Source organism: Periplaneta americana, chromosome 13 (assembly GCF_040183065.1).
Source record: "Periplaneta americana isolate PAMFEO1 chromosome 13, P.americana_PAMFEO1_priV1, whole genome shotgun sequence".
Classification (NCBI taxonomy): domain Eukaryota; kingdom Metazoa; phylum Arthropoda; class Insecta; order Blattodea; family Blattidae; genus Periplaneta; species Periplaneta americana.
Window position 1 is genome coordinate 98,271,757 of NC_091129.1, and position 27,871 is coordinate 98,299,627.

General features: G+C 36.9%; 1 protein-coding gene across 10 annotated transcripts in view; it reads right to left on the minus strand.

Annotated features, from left to right (window-relative positions):
• The window catches only part of LOC138712148 (dual 3',5'-cyclic-AMP and -GMP phosphodiesterase 11-like), a 1,303,168-nt gene that overhangs the window by 232,809 nt on the left and 1,042,488 nt on the right, over nt 1-27,871 (minus strand). For 2 of the 10 annotated variants that reach the window (XM_069843624.1, XM_069843625.1), the window contains one exon: nt 5,814-5,873. The exons of the other annotated variants lie outside the window; for them this stretch is intronic. In XM_069843624.1, coding sequence (XP_069699725.1) covers nt 5,814-5,873 — 60 coding nt within the window. The remainder of the gene's footprint in view (nt 1-5,813; nt 5,874-27,871) is intronic. 10 annotated transcript variants of the gene reach the window in all.

The following is a 27,871-nucleotide window of genomic DNA, read 5'->3' on the forward strand; positions in this document are numbered from 1 at the left end:
CCTATCTCATTATTCATTCACAATCACGCACTACCACATACAACTTGTTTGTGAGTGAACACTAGACATAGAGAGATCGCACATGCACCCGATATTCTAAAACCTGCATTAGAAGATTAGTTGAAAACTTGAATAACTGTACAGGTAACAACAAAGAGGATATCGGGTACGTCACATTCTTGTACTATTTATAATGTAAAAACTAATATGGAGGATAACTAAAGTATTTGAAAAAAAATGTAAGAACCTTTATTTGACGGGGCCTTAGATTATGTTTCTTAAAAAAAAAACTCTCAGGAAATGTAATTTCGCTCCTATTTCGCAGAAACATAGGCTTACACATTTCGCATTTTGTATTGAATTTTGCATTTCATCGCGGATTAAAAAACTGAACTAATACACAGAGATATAGAGGAAAAAATTGGATCGGTGTCTGGTAGAGTTCCCGGGTAGCTCAGCCGGGAGAGCGTTGGTACGTTTAACCAAAGGTCCCGGGTTCGATGCCCGGCCCCGGAACAATTTTTCCCCTCGAAATTATTCTGAACTAATACACTTAACATGCTTTTAAATATAAAATTACCTATTTTACTATATTTGCCATCTCTAACAATCATCTCCCAGTTATTTTCAAGTAGCTTCTAGGTATTCGAAACAAGGTTCATAATCATAATGCCTCTTTTTTTTTTTTCGCGACCTATTTCTTTACTCTGTGTATCGCTTTTTTAAAGCCAATGTTCATCTTCCTGTCGATTGCGAATATGTCAGAACGTTTATTGGAACTTTCGCTGAGACACCGGTACTTCTTCATAGATTTCAAAATTTTCAGATTTCTAAGGCATTTGGCAATGTTACTCTTGATCACGTGGTGTATATTATTTCTTAATAGCTCCCCTTTGGGACAGAAACCTAGAACATGAGGGAGAGTTTCATTCTCGTTGCAGTGACGGTAACAGGAATCTTGACTCCTACCTGGGACGCAACGGACAGGGATAACATTTCAATTCATTTTTATGACATTCGAACATTGGAAGGATGAAAGGCCATTTTGTGGAAATCCATTAGCTTGATTTTGAACATTTGGAAAATTGTGACACCCCACTACCGCACTGTGGTAAGTTTTTTCATATCTCAAACTGTTTCTTCTGCAACTTTTTCCGAAGAATCCTTACGTTAGGATGATCATCAGGAGTGAAGCCAAGACTTCTTAAATTACTATTGATTACCTTCGTGGCCTCAATACCGAGAGGAAAGTGAAATAACAAGTCTTAGTTGAGATGAGAAATTAAGTTAAAAAATTTGACGTTTGTGTAACTTTTAACACATTGTTTAGGCCTACGTGTTTATATAATTGTAGTCAAATAATTCCATTGGGATGAAGGAATTAATTCACTGCGAAAGAAAGAAAGAAAAAAGAAAGAAAGAAAGAAAGAGAGAAAGAAAAAGTGAGAAAGAAAGAAAACGTGAGAAAGAAAGAGAAAGAAAGAGGAAAGAGAGAAAAGAAAGAAAGAGAGAAAGGAGGAGGGAAAGAGAAAGAAAGAAAGAGAGAAAGACAGAAAGGAGAGAAAGAGAGAAAGAAAGAGAGAGAAAGAAAAAGAGATAAAGAAAGAAAGACAGACAGAGAGAAAGAGAGAAAGAAAAGAGAGAGAAAGAAAGAGAGGAAGAGAGAAAGGGAGAAAGAAAGAGAGAGAAAGAAAGAGCGAGAAAGAAAGAAAGAGAGAGAAAGAGAGAAAGAAAGAGGGGAAGAGAGAGAAAGAAAGAAAGAAAGAAAGAAAGAAAGAGAAAGAAAGAAAGAGGTCTAGCAACCTCATTCCATAAAGTTCCCTACTCGCAAAATGAATTATATTTGTATCATATGTAACTAAGTATTAATGATAATGGATTTTTATTGAGAAAAATAGTGAAATGGCGTTGTACTCGAAATGGGTTACAAAAATCGTCTTATGAAAATTTTAAAAGTCATAAATTACATATCTTCTTCTGAAATTCGTCTTATTAAATAATCGATTTCCAAATACAAATTGAATATTATCAAAACCTTATTTGCTCGTGTGTTATATATACAAGTATGTTTCAACGCCCAAGATACTGCTTAAATTTCAAATCACGCACACTGACATCTAAACAAACAAACCAAGGCCCGGTTGGTTAGCCGCTCCCTATCATAACTTTTTGTGGCAACAATGAGAGAACTCTAGCGAAGCAAACGCCCTGAAAAGAATGATATCAAAGAAGCCGCGGAGAAGACATGGAGAGAAGCTGTCGGCCATATTTAATTCCAATACATATGAGACAGGAATAAATCTTAATAAATGAGTACACCACTTCTTCCACTAGGAAATTATTAACACAAATGTGTGAATGAAAGCAGGAGAAGTCTATGTTGTCAATTGAAGCACAAGATTCCTCAATCTAGCGGTTTCAAAATGCTACATAATATGACAAGTTAGTAAAGAACGAAGAGCAAAGCTTGAGAACACCGAAGCAACGAGCTCTGTCGAGACTTCTGAGAAAGGATCGTTTCAAAATCATCGGATCGAAATCCCCCTTAACAGGTGCTCCAAAGAGAAGCTTAAATAAGAAAATGTGCGTCTCTTTATATGTTTTACAACAATACATACCTTCTAAGTTTACTTCTACCTGATAAAGCCGTTGAGTTCCTTTGTGAGTAGCAGAGTTAATTAAATGTGAACTGAAAACATTTTGTAACCTTCCTGAAAGCTGTTCTTTGAAACTTTCAAATGTAGAGTGTATATACAGACTGTTTAAAAAAGCTTTCACTATTTTGAGAGGTGGTAGCATTCAACAAAACATGATAAGAAAGTCTAATAAAAATGAATCCTAAAATTAATATCTTTCAAGATATGAGTACTTATTCAACAACATTATAGGAGATGTTCAATGTGATTTTCATTTTAAAGAAAGGAGCATTCACTATTCTTATAGGTGAAAGTAGTCATCAATACAAGAAAAAATAAGTTGAATAAACATGGGTCTAAAATTAATATCTTCCGAGATATGAATACTTGTTCTTCAATATTAAAAGAGGTTTGATATTTAATATTTTAGGAGATAAATTCTGTAGGACAAATTAATATATCTGTAATATTAAAAGAGGCGTTCAATATGCTTTTCATTTAAAGAAGGACATTCAATATTCTGAGAGGAAGTCGTAATCGTCAATACAAAAAAAAGTCCTAAAATTAATATCTTCCGAGATAAGAATACTTGTTGATCAGTTGATCAACATTAAAAGATGTGTTCAATGTGCTTTTCATTTGAAAAAGAACATTCAATATTTTGGGAGGTAGTAGTCATCAATACAAAAAATTAAAAAAAAAAAAAGCATAGATCCTAAAATTAATATCTTTCGAGATATGAGTACTTGTATCATGAATCTTGTTGTGATGCAGTTATGTTCCGAAATATTTTAAAACAGAAAATCTCATTTCTATTTATGGAAGTATAAACAGCTGAATTCTTAAGCCCGATGATAGGATGATATTTAGGAAATAAAATAGTTGAATTTTGAACTAGAGGAGATTAAAATGACAAATTCTGCCTCCCTGCTAGAACATCCTCAAGGTTTGGAAGCTGTAAATGTACAGTGCCAGTATCCCAGAGTCTCTTCCCTTCTAGGAAAGTCGTGCTAAGAATTTTTGTTGTCCTTCAACCCAAGCTTAAGAGTGAAAAATGGTAAACACACGGCCACCAAGAACGACTACGAAATGTATTTGGTATAATACAGAAATTATTGTAACTCTGAAAAAAATATTATCATAACATAACTGGGAGAAACAAAGAAGTCATTAAGTAATTACATCAAGTAAATATTTTAAACTACGTGGGTTGAAAATTATTCTCGTACAAAGAAATTCGTTGTTTAAATTAAAATGGGGATAAAATGATGCAATTTGTAATATAAATTCGTGCCCATATACGTAATACAATCAATAATCTCGAGGACAGGCGCTATTGTGAATTTAATCCTATTCTTCAACAACAAGATTTTCCCGGCAAAAGCGTTAATTTACGTAAAGTGTGTTACAACGATAGTCATTAAGCCTATAACATATTTTGTCATTGTGGAAGTGAAATAGCCTTGCAGATTTTCAGAGCGAATAATGTTGTATGTAACAAAAATCTATAGGCCTAATATCATATATGTGGAAAGTTCATAGTGGTTTCAGAAATAAAAAAAGTTTTTTTCCCAAATGTTTAACAAACTCTTATTCGGTAACAACTGCGAGTAGGATCGTGATTTTTGTCCATAACGATAGGAAATCTCATAAAGAAAAATTTATCTCTCTGGCGTATTTCAATAGCGTGGACGGTTTTCGTGTAAATTTAATTTAAAATACTCTCTAATTTCAACCCACTGCACGATGCGAGCAAGTGGCAAGGTCTTGGCAGAGAGCAGCTCACCTACCGACAAACACAGAGTTCGGTGACCTCTTACATCTGTATCACGAGTAATCGACATTTCATAGAAGTTGAGAGGATGCGAAAGCATTTCTTTCCCGTTCTACTTGTCATGAGTCCGTCAGTGACAGACCGGTAGCTGTTACCTCTTATACCTGCACACCCCAAGTAGTACACACAAAAAAAATAAAATAAAATATTACATAAAGTACACAAGTGAATATAAAATACAGTGACACAGATGTTTGACGATTATATGTTTCAATATATTTTAGTGTCGTTGTTACAATATTTTCAACTAATAATTAATTAAATTAAGGAATGTTAGTTTGTATTATGACATCATGAAGGAATGACACCGTGCAGATCACAGTCTAGTAGGCTATATACAGTCACGAAGCTTGGGTTGCGAGGGTACTAGGAACAATAGACTGTGCCGGTACTATTTCGCATTGTCTGTAATGAGGCGATATTAGCGATCCTAGTGGTTAGCAACTGCCTATGGATGCATATTTACTACGTATTGAGCTTCGTGACTGTATATATTAGACTGTGGTGCAGATTGTTCCATTGTGTATGCCATAGAGTAGCAACTAGCGGTGAAGAAAACATTTATCTTCTGCTGCCAGTAGCTTTTTAATATGCCAGTTAATATAAACAGGAATAAAATTAATTATAAACGCTTAGTATAGACTTTAGAAATATATATTACCGGTAAATACTTTAAATAATAAAATTTGTCACTGTGTTGAAAGTCAATTAGTCGAACGTTTGTGAGACGTACAGTAGCATATTCCCCTTCGCTGATGGTAGAGAGTGTGAGTAGAGGGGAAACACCTATCAACCAAACTGAAATGGAGATTAGTGTGTGTTGCCGGACTGCTGAAACTTCAAACTTAATTTTCTAATTAACCATGCATTTAATCACAAAACGTAATAGAGGTTATCTATGCATTTAAGCTTACATGTACACTACCGTCTATTTCAATCTGCAAGGTTATTTCACTTCAACCCTGTATATTATCTTTTAAGAAGTTACGGAAAAAAAGTAACCAAAATTTTAAAAATATTTCAAAACACCACGTGCTACCACATCCTGCACACTACCCCAACTTGGCACTTTCATATTTAATTTTTCTTGTTCTATTGTGTGGAAGAGCAGCTTCATGTGCGTCGGCTCTCTTCAGCACAGGAAGTTATCAGAGCTGACTTCCAATCACTTATTTCACAACAGTTTCTAGCAACCTGTCACATTTTGGCCAAACAATGGGGAAAATTCCTTTTAAAATGGATATGTATTGACCCAAAACTGCCACTGGAGTACACACTTGCCGCTGTCCACGAAATTATTGATTCTATCACGTATGTCAGCAAATAATGCGGTATTTACTCACCGAGGTGACATCTTGAGACGGTTGTTTCATACTTCTTACGCTTTCGTTTGAAACACTTACCTAAAAAAGGAAAGAAAACATTATTAACACACTCTATTTAATTCAGATCATTCTTCAGCTAGACAAAAAGAACAAATGCTTTCATGCAGGTTAAGGCCAACATGAGTCGTCCTATAATATAGCTACACAGTTATCTTCGTAATGAAAATTTTATTTAGGTTTCACACAAGAGAAAATCATGCAACCAACAGCTATATTCAGAAAACTTGAAGTCATTAATTTTACTGGATCGAACAAATCACTTCATTAATCAATTCAATTCGAAATTCGAAACTACTTGTTCCTTCTTTAGGCTCCCACGCTTTAAATGTCTATATATTCTGAAGCTGTCCCATTTCCAACATCTCATTTATTAACCTAACAAATTCTTTTTACTCACTCGTGGAGGAGTTATATTTCACCATTTGTCTGGGCAGTGTTTCATCTCCCATCCTTTAGGTGACAATAACTAATTAAATGCCTCTAGCCGGTCTAACAAGCAAATTTATCAAAATCACTAGACGATACCTCTCTAAATATGTATACGGATGGATGTCGTAAATGGAAGCTTATAATAGTGACAAGGAATCTCAGTAGATCACAAGGATTGCATGTAACGTCTATAGAATTTTTTTAGTAGGTTATTTTACGACGCTTTATCAACATCTATGGTTATTTAGCGTCTGAATGAGATGAAGGTGATAATGCCGGTGAAATGAGTCCGGGGTCCAGCACCGAAAGTTACCCAGCATTTGCTCAAATTGGGTTGAGGAAAAACCCCGGAAAAAACCTCAACCAGGTAACTTGCCCCGACCGGGAATCGAACCCGGGCCACCTGGTTTCGCGGCCAGACGCGCTGACCGTTACTCCACAGGTGTGGACAACGTCTATAGAAGAATTAGAGTAATGGAATAGGATAAATATATACAATTTTATGTAAGATTTAAGTTAAATGTGTCTAATAAACGGAATGAAATAAGCTATGGATTACAGTCAGTGCAATAATAATAACAATAATAATAATAATAATAATAATAATAATAATAATAATAATAATAATAATAATAATAATAATAATAATAATATCATCATCACATTCCAGGCACGAAATTAGGCCATTGTTGGCCTGTTTCGGTTCCAGCTATACAGGATCCAATAGACGTTTCTGTAGACGTCCAGATCGTCGTAGTCCTTGAGGGTGGTATTTTAGCATTTCTTGGGGTGTCCGGCCAGCTTCCATACGAGAAATGTGTTCAAGCCATCTATTTCTGTATCCTGTAATGTTTTCTTCTAATGGTTGCACGTTGAGTTCCTGCAATATATCCTCGTTCCTCTTGTGGTCCAGAAGTGTGTATCCTGCAGTTCGTCGCAGATATTTCATTTCAGCTGCTCCTAATCTGCTGATATCTCTTTGTTTCAGAACTCAAATTTCGCTTCCATAGAGGAGAGTTGGTAGTGCAAGGGTTTTATATAGCTTTATTCTGGAATATTTCTGTACTAAACTTGGTTTCAAGGTAGGTCTATGGTTTAGCATCCTAATATTTGTAAAAATTTGTTAATTTTTCTGCTTACATCTTTCTCGCCTTCGTATGATATATTACATTACAAGTATGACAAGGAATTTATCTGTTCTAAAATCACATTTTCAACAACAATTTTGCTTCGGATTGGGTTTGTACCTTCAAATGTCATTATTTTGGGTTTTTTTCTGGCGAAATCTTCATGCCATGTTCTTCTATGATTTTATTTAGTTTAAGTATACCCATCTGTAAATAATAATAATAATAATAATAATAATAATAATAATAATAATAATAATAATAATACTAATAATAATAATATAACAATAATAACGCATTAAAACCGAATGTACTATTAAAGAACTGTCTTTACGACACAGGCTATTAGCAATAAATGAAAAAAGAACCATAGTCCAAAAAATACATATGACATATTAAGCATTTGGTGAGCGTATTGTAGCGGCCATCTACTGAATTAGTTGCTAGGGGGAAAAACGCCATAGTTCTATGTTATAAGAGTGGAAATTTTCAGTGGTTTTCATAAAACAACCATAATCCAAATACTTTTTTTGTGAAAACAGTTACTGTCCAGCCAGGACGGTGGTAGAATTTACAAACATCTTGAAACATTCATCCACACAATTTTGAGCTGTAGTAGATTGGCAGTACTGCTTCTTACGTACGCGGCAAAAGCCACCACAGCGAAAAATACTTCAGTACGTGAATTCTTGTAGTTACAGTTTGTAATTATGATTATTTTTCTCTTTTCCAGTTTATTCATTCCTTGCCTTCTTCTTTACCCTACTTAGGCCTACTTACTTACTTATGGCTTTTAAGGAAACCGCAGGTTTATTGCCGCCCTCACATAAGTCCACCGGGCAGGGCATAGTTGCGCCCCACGGCCAGATAAGATGCAGCAGATAAAGTGTCCCTGTTTTGTGGGCATAGTTGCACCCAGTTCCTATCAGGTAGAGAAAAAGGACATGGCACAGTTGCGCCCCGATGAAATAGGTAGAGAAAAAGACATTAGGGGAACTCGAGCCTCGTAATCAATCAACCTTATTGATTTCTTACTTACTTACTTACAAATGGCTTTTAAGGAACCCGAAGGTTCATTGCCGCCCTCACATAAACCCGCCAGCGGTCCCTATCCTGTGCAAGATTAATCCAGTCTCTATCATCATACCCAACCTCCCTCAAATCCATTTTAATATTATCCTCCCATCTACGTCTCGGCCTCCCTAAAGGTCTTTTTCCCTCCGGTCTCCCAACTAACACTCTATATGCATTTCTGGATTCGCCCATACGTGCTACATGCCCTGCCCATCTCAAACGTCTGGATTTAATGTTCCTAATTATGTCAGGTGAAGAATACAATGCGTGCAGTTCTGTGTTGTGTAACTTTCTCCATTCTCCTGTAACTTCATCCCGCTTAGCCCCAAATATTTTCCTAAGCACCTTATTCTCAAACACCCTGAACCTATGTTCCTCTCTCAGAGTGAGAGTCCAAGTTTCACAACCATACAGAAGAACCGGTAATTTAACTGTTTTATAAATTCTAACTTTCAGATTTTTGGACAGCAGACTGGATGATAAGAGCTTCTCAACCGAATAATAACACGCATTTCCCATATTTATTCTGCGTTTAATTTCCTCCCGAGTGTCATTTATATTTGTTACTCTTGCTCCAAGATATTTGAATTTTTCCACCTCTTCGAAGGATAAATCTCCAATTTTTATATTTCCATTTCGTACAATATTCTGGTCACGAGACATAATCATATACTTTGTCTTTTCGGGATTTACTTCCAAACCGATCGCTCCCTTATTGATTTCTTATTCGATTTAATATTCATTATCGAAACCGTTAAAATGAATACCATGAAGTTGGCAGTACTTTATTAACTGAAATATTCAAACGAGTTTCATGGGTCTCTCAGAAATGTTTTCCGTAGCACTGTTCGAAACACATTGTCTATCAATGTGTAAGTCCGCTGCGTGGTTATGATCAATTCTGCTATTTAAAATAACACTTTTTTGTCTATCACACACAATAAATGAACTGCATTTTTTGTTTGTACACCGATACCACTATAATATTTTTGAGTAATTTAATTATTTTATGATAGTCACTTTTGTGTATACTATATCCATTGGGGCGCAACTATGCCATGTCCATTCTGCTACCTGATTTCTTCGGAGCGCAACTATGTCATGTCCATTCTGCTACCTGATTTCTTCGGGGCGCAAGTATGCCATGCCTAGGCCTCCCAATTGACCACGGGGCGCAACTATGCCATACCGAGCCTGCCTTTGGACCCTATCCTGTGCAAGATTAATCCAGTCTCTAACATCATATCCCACCTTCCTCAAATCCGTTTTAATATTATCGGATTTGAGGGAGGTGGGATATGATGATAGAGACTGGATTAAACTTGCACAGGATAGGGACCGGTGGCGGGCTTATGTGAAGCGGCAATGAACCTGCGTGTTCCTTAAAAGCCATTTGTAAATAAGTAAGGTAAAGAAGAAGGCAGTAACGAATAAACTGGAAAAGAGAAAAATAATCATAATTACAAACTGTAACTTATTAAAACACTATGAAATTCATTAACGTTTTTATAGCTTTCAAATATACAATGAAGTTTTGAAACACGTTTAATTTTAGCCTACTTATCTTTTTTTTAACTTCCTACGTGTTCGCCTATACGTATCCAATTAGCAACGCTACCACGTTTGAAGACAATTGTATCATTAAAATTGGGAGCATAACGTAAGACAACAGTCAAACTGAAAGAAACCCCCACACAGTTTTCTTTTTTAATTGGCTTCAGAAACAATATGAAATACGAATTTATCACAGGAAGTTTTATTTTCGTGTTACAGCACCCTTACATGATTTTATTACACTTTCCCAGTAGTTTAGTGCGAGATGGGATTAAGGCGAATCAAACACTCTTAGTCAGTGTTGAATTCAGACCTTTTCCCCAGGTAGGGATTTATACTATACCGGGAGGGGGGAGGTGAAACGGACAACAAAGAAAATAATAATTCACATCTTACCTAACAACGGTAGAGGCAGTGTATACCCTTATCTAAAAGACAGTATAGAAAAATGGGGTCAATTAAAATAGAGCCTTCATTTGTTTATAATTATTGTTTTAAAAACTACTAAATGTTAATAGTATTAATTTAAAAACGTTAACATTATATAAAACATGGTGAGTATGAACTACCCTTCTGTGTAAAATGTATAAATCCGTGTTAAGCATACTTTTTACATAAACCGTCGAAATTTAGTATGTCTACGAGTAGTAATTATTCGCCGAATAAATTAGACGAATGCGTTTTTATGATATGAATACCTCACTTAGTTTCAATGTCATTTTTAAATGCATTTTACCCAGTTTACAAAATGCACCACTCCGAGTCCGATCGAAATACAATCAATCACATTTGGTTTCCCATCGTTTTTTGTATTTCATTTCGCTTGCAACACAAATGGAATTAACGGTTTACAGACTAGACTTTCACTTAAAGCCAACTGATATTTGTCTTCATTAGTCTAAATATAACGGATGCACTTTCCATTGACTCCTACATATGTCTTTTCCTTTTCAGATTCAAATCATATGCCGAGACGAAGAGAAAGGCGGAAAAGAGGGAAGACTGGAGAATGATGGGTTTGTATTGAAGAACTTGTCCTTCGTCAGAAATGAATGAATGAATGAATGAATGAATGAATGAATGAATGAATGAATGAATGAATGAATGAATGAATGAATGAATGAGTGAGTGAGTGAGTGAATGAAATAAACAAAACTACTGTTTCAATTCATTTCGATCTCGAAACTCTTTCCGGTTTCGTTTGATAACTGGAACCCTAAATAATTGAACACATTTGCCTATTATGTTTTACTGCAAATTCCAATCTTACTTTCATAGGTTCCAGTTAGAAAAGAACACAAAAAGCAGTATTTTAAATTCTCCTAAGAGTTTTATTCGGTGCCCACTCAGCATCGTGATGAATTTGGGAGCTACAATAGGTGGCGTCCGTTTACGAAAAGCAGCTGTTACGACTGGGGGATCCTCGTGCCCATGTTTACGAATTGCATACGGAATGGGAAAAAATGTTCGAATGGCGTGCCGAGGTTTTCCAGGAGGTATTCCGAGTTGCGTGCCATCACATTCACAGATATAAACAGGATTAAACAGGACAAAACGTGTAACATTTCCTTCCCTTTTTCACGAGTGAATTATTATGGGGCTTCCGGTGGGAGGTACTGGACCATCCGCCCTACAGCCCCGATCAGCTCCCAGTGATTTTCATCTCTTCGGACAGTTGAAGAAGCACCTGGCTGGTAAGCGATTCAACACCGATACGACCGTTCAGCAAGCCGTCGTGATGTGGCTTCAGAGACTTGACGCAGATATCTTCAATGCGGCATCGATGCTTGGTCTACGGTTGGAAAAAGTGTTTGGACAAGCATTGTGACTATGTTGAAAAGTATTGCGTACTACTGTGTATCAGTACATCTGCCTGTGAAATAAAGTTTTCCACGAGAGCTCTTGTTACTTTACTTTTCGAAGCACCCTCGTACATTGCTTCACTCGCACTGTGTTGCAAGATTCAAAACACTACTGGAAGCGACGTAGTTGATTTCCTTATGAACCAACAATATGTGCTTTAAGCCTATTTCAAACTAGACTCTCAAGAGACGTCCAAGGACACGTGAGCATGTAGTTCAAGTGTACGTTCAAAAATCCAGGCATGCAATTCAGTGTTTATTTTTTCGACCTGTACTGATCCCGCATGCAATTCGGGAGCGCCCCCTCGTGCTGACCACACGATATCTCCGTTCTGGTTGGATGATCGTTCACCTCTGCTGAGGCAGCAGTAGACTGGTAGGCTTTGGCACTTTATAGGCTATCTCGCCACGGATGATGATGATTATATTATTATTATTATTATTATTATTATTATTATTACCCAGTATTATTATTATTATTATTATTATTATTATTATTATTATTATTATTAGGCCTACTATATATTTCTCAGTTCATAGTAGGTACAATAAGAAAGTGTGTGTGCAGTCTAAATCATGTTTTATTTAACGACGCTCGCAACTGCCGAGGTTATATCAGCATGCCGCGAAACCAGATGGCCCGGGTTCGATTCCCGGTTGGGGAAAGTTACCTGGTTGAGGTTTTTTCCGGAGTTTTCCCTCACCCAATATGAGCAAATGCTGGGTAACTATTGGTATTGGACCCCGAACTCATTTCACAAGCATTAGGGCCTATCACCTTCATCTCATTCCGACGTTAAATAACCTAAGATATCGATAAAGCGTCGTAAAATAACCTACTATATCAGCGTAGCCGGTGTGCCGGAATTTTTTCTCGCAGTTCTTTTACATGCCAGTAAATCTACTGACATGAGCCTGTCGCATTTAAGCACACTTAAATGCCATTGACCTGGGCAGGGATCAAACCCGCAACCTCGGGTACAAAAGGCTAGCACCATACTAACTGCGTCACACAGGTCGAATGTGTGCAGTGTACTTTGAACTGTTTACTTCAAGAACTGTCGGAGCAGATTCAGAGGAAACGCTCTTAATGGGAAATAAAATTACTGCAACGAAGTGGAGCTTCGTCCAAAGTCGCACATTTGCGCAAGTGAGCGTAGTGCAATTGTGCACTCTCTTAGCGACGAAATTAGTTTCAAGTTTCATCGTTGATTGCTGCACCAATTGCCAACAAGATGCATATATGAAAATTACATGATTACTACGTGCACTTTATTTCTGCCATCAAAATGAATTAACATTACTGTTCATCAGCTTTGCTTGAGTACTGCTTCACTGAGCGTAAGATGAGACACATGACGCCTTAAGACTATTACAGTATAACAAGTAAAAACAGATTATAAGTCCATGCATAAAATTATAAATTGAAATATGTGAATATATATATAAAATATCTTCAATCTGAAGCGAGAAATTTTATTGTCAAGTGTGCCATAATACATGGCACACCTATGATATTGTGGGAAGTCGGTTAAAATTAAATTTTATAAATACAAAGTCATTCAATAAAAGCGTAAGAAATTAAATAGGAAATATGGGATACTTTGCAGAACATTTTGAGATAGGGAACTTGGGAACTCCGAAGTGAGATAAAGGAGATATGGCTCGAGCATATACAATAGGGTAAAGTTGCCTAATGGCGTGATACCCCTAATTCCGTGATACGTTTTTTTCACTGACTATCACGGGATTGGGTATCTTGCTATGAAGTTCACCGATGTCTCAAAAGTAACTAAAAGATGCACTCTTTCGAGAAAGATGTCTGGCGCTATGATCGAACGGCAAAGCTTTGACTGACATTCAGTTTTAAACAAGTATCACGGCATTAGGCAACTTTACCCTATATCGCTATCGCTTGTCAGCATCGGATTCACGAATGCCATCTAGATCATTTGAAGAGTTCAGAACCATGGTGGGCCAAGCGCCATTTACTAAAACCGTAGAAAACAAGGGTTAAAATGAAGTTATCACCATAATTCATTGGAAACATAGCAGGTAATATAAACATATATACACATTCAAACTAAATGATAGGTCAATCTTCATTAAACTATGGTATTCACTTAACTTTAAACCTTGCTTTCTCCGTTTCTAATAAATGGCGCTTGGCCCACTATGGCTCTGACCCCTTCATTTATCGGAGTTAGACAATATCCACATAAGGCGTATACGGCGTAAGTGCAAGGACCCATCCCGTATCCAGCCCTCGTAAAATCAATCAATCAAGTATTGGTATAACAAGATCGAAATACAATTAACTTCGTTCATTGATAATGCTACAAAAACACAGAGTAAAAATGAAATAATCCTGCAGATTGAAAATGATGATAGGGTATACTTAAATGAACGAAAAACCTATATTACATTTTGTGATTAAATGCACGGTTAATTAGAACATTAAGTTGGAAGTTTCAGCAGTCCGGCAACATCGCCGCTAACACACCGCTCTTTCTTCTTGTAATACAGATGTAAAAGTTCCACGAACATAAAACTGTCTCCTAGGTGAACCTCGCTCCCTTTCTCTCTCTGTATTTCTGGCTACAACATTGCGATCTGATCGCATCGTTCAGTGGCTTGAAATTAGTTGCTTTTAAATTAAATTTACAAGAAAATCTTCCACGCTATGGAAATATGCCAGAAAAATAAATGATTAATTCATTATTAGATTTTCTATCGATATGGACAAAAATCACGAGTAGTAGTTATCGAATAAGATGGTCTTACACATTCGTGAAAAACATTTTTTTCTGAGAAAACTATGAAGTTTTCACCAATATGGTATTACGCATTTTTGTTACATACAACATGAGCTATTTGCTCTAAAAATCTGCAGGGTTATTTCATTTCCAGCTGTACAGGTCTTCATATCGAAAGACTCTTGATTGTGGAATACCAAATTCGTGCGGTATTTAAAATCGATCAATCAATGAGACGCCACGAATTGATGTGTATTGTTAATCTTATCTTGTATGATAAAGCCCAAGGTACAATATTAAATAATTATTTATTCCTTTGGTGTATTTCATTAGAATGGACGGCTTTTGTGTAACTTTGATTTTAAAAAGCACACATCTGAATTTAGTCTCTAATACGAAGAGATTACCAAGTTGCACTCAGAGAGGGAGTGGGGAAAAAAGTTTACCGTATTACCTGACAGGCCAGAGTTCGTTTCCCTATTGCAAAAGTATTACGAAGGAAACCAGTACAGAGTGTGTTAATCTCTTGGCAGCCTTCATACTGATCATAATTATTATTGATATTCATTGTGGGTGTGTATCGGATATCGCAATGCCAACACTTACGAACACTGACTATCTCGAAATGTTATTAATAATTTACGATGAAACAAGATGTAGCTAGTTCCCGTGCAGCTCAAAGGCTTTATGCAGAACGATTTCCGGAAAGGAATGCGCGAAATCCAGACACAGTCATCGCAGTCTGTAAGCATGTCCATGATACCGGCAGTGTAATACCAGGCTGTCGTAATCGTGGGCTTTAGAGGTTAGCAGCTGTGTTGTCAGATGTCTAAAACGTGCAACTTAATTTTCTAATTAACTGTCCATTTAATCACAAAACGTGTTTTACGCTGTTTTATTTGCTTCAATGTACTCTATAGTTCCCTTCAATTTATATGGTTATTAGTCTACACGGATTGAAAATGAATTTTATGAAGACAGAATATATGGTTGTTGGAGGAAAGGGAGAGGACTTGGTTGTAAATGGTGTAACAATTAAGAATGTCAGCCAGTTTAAATATTTAGGATCAAAATTATAGATAGTTCTGGTACTTGTGAAAAGTACATAGATAATAGGATCAGCCAAGCGAGAAAAATAACTAGATCCTTGAATGGTATCCTTTGGAACAGAGAAAGGACAAAAGCAACTAAAAAACGTATCTTGAAAACAATGGTAGAGAGTGTCCTTCTGTATGGGTCAGAGTGTTGGACTTTGAATGATAGATGAAGGAAAAGGTTGGAGAGCACTGAGATGGATGGGTTACGTTGAAGTATGAGAGTGTCTCGGTTGCAGCATTTAAGAAATGATTTTATTAGAGTAGAGATGGAAGCAGAAGAAACTGTAGTAAACAGGATTGAGGAACGGATACTGCAGTGGTACGGGCATGTACAAAGAATAGAGGAGGAGAGATGGCCCAGACGGATAATTCATTGGTCCCCCACAGGAAGAAGGAAAAGAGGAAGGACTCCTTTAAGTTGGTGTGGTAGTGTGAAAAAGTTATGACTAAATTCGACTTATAAGATGGACAGTGGAATGATAGATCCTTATGGCGGACAGAAATTAGAAGCAACCGCTAAAAAGTGGATAGCTGAATTAAGAAGAATTTCATTTACACCCTGTATAACAAGAGTATATGGTATTTTAAAGTCAACTGCACTCTAGGATACAAAATGCACTATATTAGGACACTGAAAGTTTGTATTTCTGTAAAAAAAAAAAAGTTACGTAGGCTATATTTTTATTTCAGCATTAAAAGTCTCTGTCTTTAATCTTCGTATAGGCCTAATGAGACACTAAAATATAAAATGATTCTTACAGTCGGTGAGATAGCAAGTTTGAAAATTCTAGCAGGTACAGGGAGAAAAATATCTTAAGAATTACTGTAGCCTATTGAATATTGAAGACGAAATTAATTGTATACTCTGCCTCCGCTACAAGAAACCAAAATACATTAAATAGCACGACGTAGATCGCTTTAACTATGCACCAAAATGCCATAGAAATTCCCTCGCAGCAAGGCTGCAAAGTATAACACGCATTATAAAACACTTGAAACATTTTATGGTTGTCTTTGTAATCCTGTACATGTCTTAACGCAAGGAAGAGAAATTCTCCCTCGCCTGGGGATATTTCCTTGATGCACGACCTGGGACCCGCATTATATACCCAAGTTGCAGTGCGCCCCCATGCCGAACTGCACGGCTGCCGATGATATTTCTTCTATGTCAACAAGCGGAACAGTTAGAGGATCCTGTTATTTTCTGGGCTAATGTCCTCAAGAGAAAACTACCAATCGCACACCAAATTAATACGTAGCTGCTAAACTCCACAATGTCGAAATTATTGCATGTCTCGCACTTTAGGAGATTTCCAACTGGAGTAACCGTCATCCGCAACTGAATCGAAATTGAGTTGTATTTCAGCTTAATTGCGTTTAAGATCCATGTCTGTTCGCAACAGAGAAACTTTGAGTTCAGTGACTGCAAATTCGATATCATTTTCAGTTTGTGAGCACGCCGTTTCTACGTACAAACAGCAACTGTCAACTGCAGTCACAGAAGTTGAGTTGTAGTTCCAGCTGAATTGCGTTGAAGATGCATATCTGTTCGCACCAGAGCAACTTTGAGTTTAGTGACTGCAAATTCTACTTACATCATTTTCTACATACAAACACCAATTTCATTATATATTAGACTATATACATTTTTTATTGTCAACTGCAGTCGTTGAAATTGAGTTGTAGTTGCAGCTTAATTGCGTTGATGATTCATGTCTGTTCGTACCAGAGCAACTTTGAATTTTGTATTTAGTATTTATTTATTTAACCTGGTAAAGGTAAGGCCATTATGCCTTCTCTTTCCCTTTACCATTGATTGCAAATTCGACATCATCTTTAGCTTGTGAGCACGCCGTTTTCTACATACAAACAGCAATTATAAACTGCAGTCACATAAGTTGAGTTGTAGTTGCAGCTTAATTGCGTTGAAGATTGATGTCTGATCGCGCTAGAGCAACTTTGAATTTTGTATTTAGTATTTATTTAACCTGGTAAAGATAAAGTCATTAGGCCTTCTTTTTCCTTCTACATGTGACTTCAAATTCGATATAATCTTTAGCTTGTGAGCACGCCGTTTTCTATATACAAACAGAAACTGTCAACTGCAGTCACAGAAGTTGAGTTGTAGTTGCCGCTTAATTGCGTTGAAGATTCATGTCTGATCGCACCAGAGAAACTTTGAAATTTGTATTTAGTATTTGTTTATTTAATATGGTAGAGATACGTCGTTAGGTCTTCTCTTGCCCTCTATCAGTGACTGCAAATTCGATATCATCTTTAGCTTGTGAGCACGCCGTTTTCCACATACAAACAGCAAAATATCAACTGCAGTCACAGAAGTTGAGTTGTACAGTAATTGCAGCTTAATTGCGTTGAAGATTCATGTTTGTTGCACCAGAGCAACTTTGAGTTTAATAACTGCAAATTCAATATGACCTTTAGCTTGTGATCACGCAAATTTTGTACATACTAAGAGCAACTGTCAACGAAATACAAAACACACTTGGAATTCTGTAAGCAATACAGAAAATAAATTACTATGATGTTATTAAAAATACAATAATGCATAATCTTAGGAAGGATAAACATAACTGACAACCAAATAAATCTAAAGGCCTCAATAATGATGTCGACGAAGAAAACTTTCAGAAACGGTTTCAATTATTATTTTACTGAGTGGCACTGCGACATAACGAGTTGTTAACAACCTCGATAAAGAGTTTCATTAAATAATTCGGTTCACTGTTTGATTGCTCACAAATTGACTGTGAGCTTTAATTGTATTAACGTCTGCTTGGTACTGCACTCCATTCGTTCCACTCAGCTCGAGTAAATGCAAATACCAGCCACTTGACCGGTGCAAATACAAAGAGAAACAGGGGTAAAAGAGTGGCCCTCTCAAAGAGCGTGAAGGCTCAAGGAGCGCACGAATGTTGACCGCTCGTGTTTTTGTAACGTCGGCACTAGTCATTATCTCACTCCAACCGCTTCACATAGTAGTCTAGTAATAGTAGTGGTAGTAATAGTAGTAGTATAATAAAAACGTTCAATTAATACCCTAGCAGAATATTTTTTGTCAAGCGGTGTTGCCACATTTTAGTGTTAAGACTATCCTTAGTTACAGTAAAGTTATTGTTATGCCAACAACAGTACACTGATTTTTGTCACCATCGTCCACAGCGAAGGGATTTAAAGGCATTTAGTAGTATTTATTGCTACATAAAAACCAAATTAATACATATTATGGACGCAGCGCTCACCCGTTTCAGCAAGCTCGTGTTTGGGGAGCTGACTTTTCATTCAAGACTTACAAGACATACAAGATGGCTTTTCATTCAGATTGAAATTACTAACATTTTCTGTCCTCATTAAACAAGCCGATATATTATAACAATGTTGTTTTATACTCGACGTGGAGTTGATACCGACACATCAATTAAATATACTAACGCATCATTGGTAAACATTTGTTACCGCTTCTTGTGATTGGAGCGGCATCTGAGAAGGCCTAATGAATAAACAAACTCTTATCTTATCTCTTTGAAGGAAACCGTCGTCTTTGACAGCAGATGGGTATTCATTGAACGCGGAGGATATGATAGTGGTAGTAGTAGTGACTGTAATGGTAGTAGTAATAGTAGCGATAGTGCTAGAAGTAATAGTAATTGTAGTGGTAAAAGTAGTGGTAGCAGTCATATAATAAAAGTTAGTAGTAAAAGTAGTGATAGTAGTAGGGGTAGTAATAGTAGAGGTAGTGGTAGTAGTGATAGTAATAGTACTGCTAGTGGTAGTAAAAGTAGTGTTAGTGGTAGTAATAGTAGTGTTAGTGGTAATAGTAGTAGTTGTAGCAATAGTAGTGGTATTGGTAGCAATAGTAGTGGTAGTGATAGTAAAAGTAGTAGTGGTATTGGTAGCAATAGTAGTGGTAGTGATAGTAAAAGTTGTAGTAGTGGTGGTAGTAATAGTAGTGGTAATGGTAGCAATAATAGCGGTAGTGGTAGTAATAGTAGCGGTAGCGGTAGTAATAGTAGTGGCAGTAAAAGTAGTGATGGTGGTAGCAATAGTAGTAGTAATAGTGGTAGTAATAGTAATGATAGTAGTAATAACAGTAGCGGTAGTGATATTAATAGTAATAGTAGTGTTAGTGGTAATAGTAATATAAGGTTACTGGTAGTAGTAATAGCAGAGTTGGTGGTAATAATACTAGTGTTGGTGGTAGTAATAGTAGTGATATTGGTAGGAATAGTAGTGGTAATGGCATTAATAGTAGTGTTAGTGGTATTAATAGCAGTATTAGTGGTAATAGCAATAGTAGTATTAGTGGTTATAATAGTAGTGTTAGTGGTAGTAATAGTGTTAGTGTTAATAGCAATAGTAGTATTAGTGGTAGTAATATTAGTGTTAGTGGTAATAATAGTAGTTGTGGTGGTAGTAATAGAAGTTGTAGTGGTACTAATAGCAGTTAGTAGTATTAGTAGTAATAGTAGAGTTAATGGTAATAGTAATGGCAGTAATAGTAGCGATAGTGGTAGTAATAGTAGTGGTAGTGGTATTAATAGTATTGTTAGTGGTAGTAGTAGTAATAGTAGTGATAATGGTAGTAATAATAGTGTTAGTGATATTAATAGTAATAGTAGCGTTAGTGGTAACAGTAATAGTAGTATTAGTGGTAGTAATGTAGTAGTGTTAGTGGTAATAGTAATAGTAGTGTTAATAGTAACAGTAGTTAGTGGTGTAGTATAGTCTAGGTAGGTACTTCAAATGGTAAAATAAATGACAATTCCAAAATCCTGTTAAGGCAATATCAGAATCGCGACATATGTTTTCAACACCTTTGTTCCAAATCTGCTATTCTCGTGCCGCTGCATCCAGTACAATGTCCACCAGATGTAAGAAATAGTAAAGACAGCTGCAGACAATACAAACCGAGAAAGTCCGCCAGACTCCGCCATCGCTTGGATGCCGCGAACTGCACCCGATTTTATCACGTAAGTTACATTTCTCGCCCCACACCCCAATAATTATACACAGCTATAAAAGTCGAACGCAGGGGGTTGGATGCAGCGAGCAGCCTTGTGTGGCAATTATCCAAGACTCCGCACCGACAGCAAGGTTATAAAAGATAAAGATGGAAAAATGATGTAATTTCTGCAACACATTAACGCCAAGTTTCGCTACAGTATGTCGTGTATCATGCGCTATTCATTGCCAAAAAGAAAATGAAACTCAGCAGCAACTGGTAACTAAAGATATTCCAGCACACGAAATAATCAATTCGGTTACGTTGATAGTTGTGTGAAAAATTTTCGACAATTCGTTATAATGTATAGAATTTGGAAAGGGATACACATCTTTCACGTCAGGAATGCAACACTAACCAATTAATTAGTAAGCACTAAGCCACAGTTCAAGTTCCACACCGTAACCGCGTGGTTTATGGCGTAATGGTGACACTGATACGGAATGCACGCTGCTCCAGTGTATCATCTTAGGACCGGTAGCCATATGCCAAATCCCCTTCGGAAGGCTTCGGTTGACTTCGCGAGAGCTTAGGTTCACACGTGAACGAATTTTTTACGCAACGGTAGAATTCCAAAAAAATTTGTCAATGTTTCAAGTGATGCTATTACCTCGAAGTCATTGTCTAGGGCAGGGCTGGGCATCGGGAGCGGATCCAGACTCTAAACGGGGACGCTTGATATTAATCCGTCATGGAATCAACGCTGTGCGGTGTTCGGCGGGGAAGCAAGGGGATGAAGAGAAATCATATGGCTCCCCGTGAGAGAGTAGAATCCGCTCTTGCTGCCTAGCCCTAATCTAGGGGTAGCGTGTCTACATAACAAACGAGAGGTTTATTTTTTGTTTGTTTTATTTTCTGTCTGTTCATAGATCAAGTAATAATAATAATAATAATAATAATAATAATAATAATAATAATAATAATAATAATAATGTTTTATTTTCACTGGCAGAGTTAAGGCCATAAGGCCTTCTCTTCCACTCAACCAGCCTTAATCAATACAATACATATTTAAATTACAAATATTTACACTTACAAGGTTCTCCAGCAATATTCCTCAGTTAAGTTTTAACGACTAGTAGTATTATCAGTAATTTATAAATAACAAAGATACAGGCATAAGCAACAGGTAAATTAGGTGCAACATAAAAATTCTGTATCTGAATGGTTATAAACACGACAAATTTTTCCAAGTGTTAACCAGGCGCTTGACAAATTCAAGCTACAGGAGATCGATCAATTTTTGTGTCTGTGACTGTACATGCGGGAAACCTTTTCACATGTATTTGGGCCAGTTTATGGCTCTGATACCTACACAGCATTGTTTTTGAAAAAATGGGGAGCTACACTGAGTAACGTAATCCTCTTTAACACACCAGCGATGGCCAATGTCGTGGCCACACATTATTTCCATACTGATCCGATGATCGTCCACCTCTGCTGCGGGAAAGACTAGCGTCTAGACTACGTGGAATGGATGTGAACCATTGTTCTTTCAACATCCCTCAAAAAACGGATCAGGCAAAGACAAATCAGGAATTCGTGCAGGATATGAAAAGTCTGAGTGTCTAGAAATCAACCGACCGGTAAACGTTCCCATGACTATTAAGGGTGGTCGCCGCATCTTGTTGAAACACTTGCTTGTCCATATCAAGATTGTGTAGCTCAAAAAATGATCTCTAATCCCTCTGAAAACGTTCAAAAACTTTATTTCTGTACACTTCTGCAGTGATAGTTATTTCCATTTTCATCCCTAATTAGATATGGACAATGATTCCGTGGAAAAACACAGCGTCCCACACTATTACCACAGTCTAATATATACAGTCATGAAGCTTGAGTTGTGAGGGTGCTAGGAACAACAGACTGTGCCGGTACCATTTCGCATTGTTTGTGAGGAGGTATTAGCGATCGTAGTGGTTAGCAACTATCTATGGATGCATATTTAATATGTATTGAGCTTCGTGACTGTATATACTAGACTGTGCTATTACTTTCTCCCATTGTAATGATCTCTGTGGATACTCAACTGGTTTTCTCAACCGAAGAAACCACATTATTGTGCTGATTGACATCTCCACTGAGTAGCACATGAAATTCGTCAGACCAGTATCAATTTCGGAGATAATCTGGATTTTCATAAACTTTGGCCAGAACATTTGCGCAGTAACGATTACGTGCTTTGTATTTTTTTCAGTTCGTGGAATAGGCCTATATGTATTCGGTATGAATGCGTTTAAATATACACAAGAACGCATTTAACACTGAAATAATTTCGGTTACCTGTTTTTTTTATAACACTGTTTAATATACAGTGTTTATTATTTCTCACGACGGTTGAATCAGTGAGTCTTCAAGTACAGTTAATAATAATAATAATAATAATAATAATAATAATAATAATAATAATAATAATAATAATAATAATAATAATAATGTTATTACTGAGAACTGGATTCATTTTGAAATTAATACAGTGGAAGCTCTTAAGTTCAACAGAAAACAAGTTCGACATTCTATAGTTCGACTGTTTACGTAGGAGAATTAGACACGCCCCTATACGGGCACTAAGAATTGGTTTGTCATTTGAATGAGAATTGCTTCTGTGTCTTGTAGTGATACTTTTGTTAAAGGAAAACAGAATATTTTATTGATTAGGACATCCATATTGATCACCGATTTTAAATTAATGAACTCTTATTTTTACATTTGAGAATTGTGCCGTTTGTGAGACGGAACTGTCGAAACCCGCTGTGGTACTAGAAGCGCATACACAAGTCTCGGGGTGGGCAGGAAATGCAAGTACAGTACTGTATTCGTTGATGGATAACCAATAAGAATTTGTATTCATTTCACCTGCCACACCCACTACCCTTATTGGTCAGAAGTCTCAATTTTGTTCTGTCGAACTTAGGAGAGTCCACTGTACTTTAGAATTAGACTATATTCCATTAACTATTTTTGTCTTTATATTCCCCACAATTATTAATCACTCCATTTGTGTACGAATAATAATGAATCCATGAATGAGACTTTCCCGGCGTTGGATACGGAACAACTCCTCTCGGATTCTCAGCCAATTGGATTGTGGCTTCGACCAACCAGAACACGGTAGGCGGTTGGGATTAGGAATTAGCTCCTGATTGGCACGCAGCGGGAAGCCCCACTGACCGCTTATATACCGGCTAGGCATGGTCCCACAACACTTCAATCCCTGAATAAAATGGTAGTGCTAGTCATCGAAAGCTGGAAGCAACAATCCAACTCGTCTGGCTGAGAACCAGAGAAAAGTTATTCAATAATGAATCCATAATAATGTTACATTCATTTGTTTTCTCTTCATTTTTATCACGACTGGATTGATTCGAAACTACTTTGTTTTAAACACAAAAATTTAAACATCCAAGGCCTAATGTAGTTAATGACGCCATCATATTAAGGGAAAGTGTGACCACATTTATAGAATGCCAAAAGCATAAACGTTTCACAGTAAAAGAAAAATAACTAGACGAAAATGTAGATGGAAAGACAAAATAGAGGACAAGAAGGAGACAGAAATGTAGTGCAGATGCTATGAAAAGAGAACAAAAGAGAGGTAAGAAAAGTGAGACGATAAAGGAAAGAGAGGAAAAGAGACGCAAAAATGTGAATAAAAGAAACGTATATTATAAAAAAGAGATGAGAAAGGGAAAAAGAATGAAAGGATAAAGGAAATAGAGTGAGAGGAAAAAACAGAAAGCAGAGCACAAGACAGGGGAAGGCAGAGGGAATATTTTTGAACCTTTCTGAATTTACCATAATTTACGGATTTCGTGTCCTTTTCATGTGATACAAGGGAGGCAAGCTCCTTCAAAGTGTGATGTTCTTGATAGAACTGTTGTTCTATATGTAATAAATAAGATCGCATGATTCACACACACAAACACACAGATACACTTACATATACACGATTCTGAACTGTTTGCGTCGATCAGTTAAGTTGTTGCCTGACTTTCCCCATTCCTGTTAGCCACAAATATTTTCCTACGCAACTTTCAACTGTTTTGTAAAGAGTAGAGGCTGTGCTGATTACATAACTTTCTCCATTCCGTTGTCAATTCATTCCTCTTCGCTACAAATATTTTTCTACGCACCTTATTTTTCAGACACACTCGACCTCCGCTCCTGTCTAGAAATGAAGTTTCACAAGAGCTGTAGGCCTAGTCGTTCATGTAGTGGAAGTTGCGCTCTTTGTGGAAACAAGACGGAATAACTCAAGATTCTCAGATCAGTATATCATCATAAACTTTATTTTAATTATTATTAATTATTATTATTAGTATTATTATTTATTAGACCTACTATTATTAGTATTAGCTATTATTATTACTATTAGTATTATTAATATTATTACTATTCCAGAAATAAAGCTGTGTTGAAAACAGTGGGTGAAGAAGGAATGATGTTGAAATTGACCAGGAAGAGAAAATGAATTGGCTGGGTCACTGGCTGAGAAGAAACTGCCTACTGAAGGACGCAATGAAAGGAATAGTAAATGGGATAAGAGTTCCGGGCGTAAGAAGATATCAGATGATAGATTAAATTATATGTGGATCATATGCGGAGACTAAGAGGAAGGCAGAAAAAAAGGGAAGATTGGAGAATGCTGGGTTTCCAGTGAAAGACTTGCCTTGGGCAGAAAACTATGAATGACTATTATTATTATTACTGTCAACATTAGTACTACTACTACCACCATCATTATTATTACTATCAATATTATTATTATTATTACTATTATTATTACTACTATTACCACTATTACTATTATCACTATTGTTATTATTCTTATTATTATCACAATGATCATTATTACTAAGATTATTACTACTATTACTATTATTATTATTATTACCACTATTATCATTAGCCTATTACTAAGCTTATTACTACTATTATCACTAAAATAGTATCATTATTATTATTAATAACAAATAAAAATAATAATCCGTGGCGCTACAGCCCATGAAGGGCATAGACCGACCAGCCGGATGCTGGCCTTACGACCACATGCCGAAGCAGAGGTGGACGATCTTCCAACCAGAATGGAGGTATCGTGTGGTTAGCACAATGATCCCCCTAGCCGTTATAGCTGGCTTTCGTAACCGGATTTCGCTACCTATAGTAGCTCCCCAAGTGCATCACGATGCTGCGTGGGCACCGGCCCCATATACTGGCCGAAATTTCATGAGAAAATTTCTTCCCCCATAAAGACTCGAACCAGTGCGCATTCCGTAACCCGAGTCCTAGGCAGGATGCCTTAGACCACTACGCCACGGCGCGGGATATTATTATTATTATTATTATTATTATTATTATTATTATTATTATTATTATTATTACTCGTATTTCAATGCAACTGGCGCTTGATTCACATCACTGGCCGAGAAACTCATTCAGTTATACAAAACAGAAAATGTAAACTTAACGAACTAGAGAAATAAAACTAAACAGAGCGCAAATAAATAATAAAAACAAAAATTAGAGAGGAGAGTCAATCTTGGAGGCTTCGCATTAGTCCCATGCTTCCCAAAATTTCTCCCAGATGAAAATTGCTGACACTCACCATTCACCTCCCCGTGATGTACCCTGGTGACGTTTTTCCTTTCAAGCAGCCATGACGAATATTCATTAATATTGGTAATGATCGGGCGGGAAATGGAACATCCCTAAGTACCCGTATACTTTTTCAGCAAGCGTTATGGAATAGGTAGTGTCAATTTTGCGACCAGACTAAATCGGCTCCACCATACTCTGTACCGCATATTTCTCTCCAGAAAAAATGTCAGAATGCCACACTTCCGGTGAGATTTCGCCATACGTCAAAGTTCCACATGAACAACCATACCCCAATCAGGAGGGAGATCCTGGGTAATCCAGAATTCACCATCACTGCCATCTACCAATCTTTGGACAAAGCGCGAAGAAGATCCACAGCGGTGGACGGCCGATTCGGCGCCGCACAAACACAAGTGGTGCCATGTTCTCCAGAAATGAAACGACAATGAAAGAGAAATTGTTGGTGGAACGAAAAGGAGAAAAAAAAAGGAGATCTCTAAAAAAACCTCACACTCTTGACTTTGTCCACCACAAATACACATTCGACATTGCCAAAATTCAATTCGGAATCACGGTTGTCGTAAGCCAGCACCCTACGGTTGGACTGTGGTGGTGGATAAGGGTGTGGCATACTATTCGTTCATATTTTGTCAGTGCGATATTCAGAATTTTCTATAAACAGTTTTAAGAGTTCAGTAATTTTTGTTGTGTTAAATTACTCTATTGCGTGTTCAATATGTTTGTTGACCCGCACAGCATTTCTTCTTACACTTATGAACTTAATATTTTCTGCGTCTTTTCTTCTAATTAATTGGTTGTAAAGGATCCAAACTTCTGATCCGTAGAGAATAGTTGGCAGTACCTAGTTACAAAATATTATATGGTTTCGTTTTATACTTCACGTGCCAAAAGTTATTTTTATTGTTCACATACTTTTCTTCCTGAGACACAGATTTCCATTTTTATGTTCCTGAAGTTTTCATTGAGTTTTAAACGTGTTACATGTGGACAGGGACCAGAAGATTACGCTTAATTTTTGTAACCACGAACAGATAACAAAACGTTGCAGTCTGTAGGCCTGATCATGAGGTACGTAGGGCTATAGAAACAGATAAATGTAAAGTAGTCCATGGACAATGAAAAGTTTCAGGTGATAAATTAATGTAATTTACAAACAAATAAATACAAATACAAATGGCCTGTCTGACCAAGAAACGAGAGGAACCGGGTTCAAATTCTGGTTGCAACAATTTACCTGACTGGGGTTTTTTTCCGAAGTTCCCCTCCCCCCAACCAATTGAAGCAGAATTCCTGCGTAACTTACGGCGTTGGACCTCGTACAGAACTACCCAGAAACGCATCAGATACCGGGTTAATTTTTCCCCTGTGGTGTCTGGTACGTTGCCGGATAGCTCAGTCGGTAGAGCGTTGGTGCGCTATGCCAAAGGTCCCGGGTTCGATGCCCGGCCCCGGTAACAATTTTTTCCTTGAAATTATTC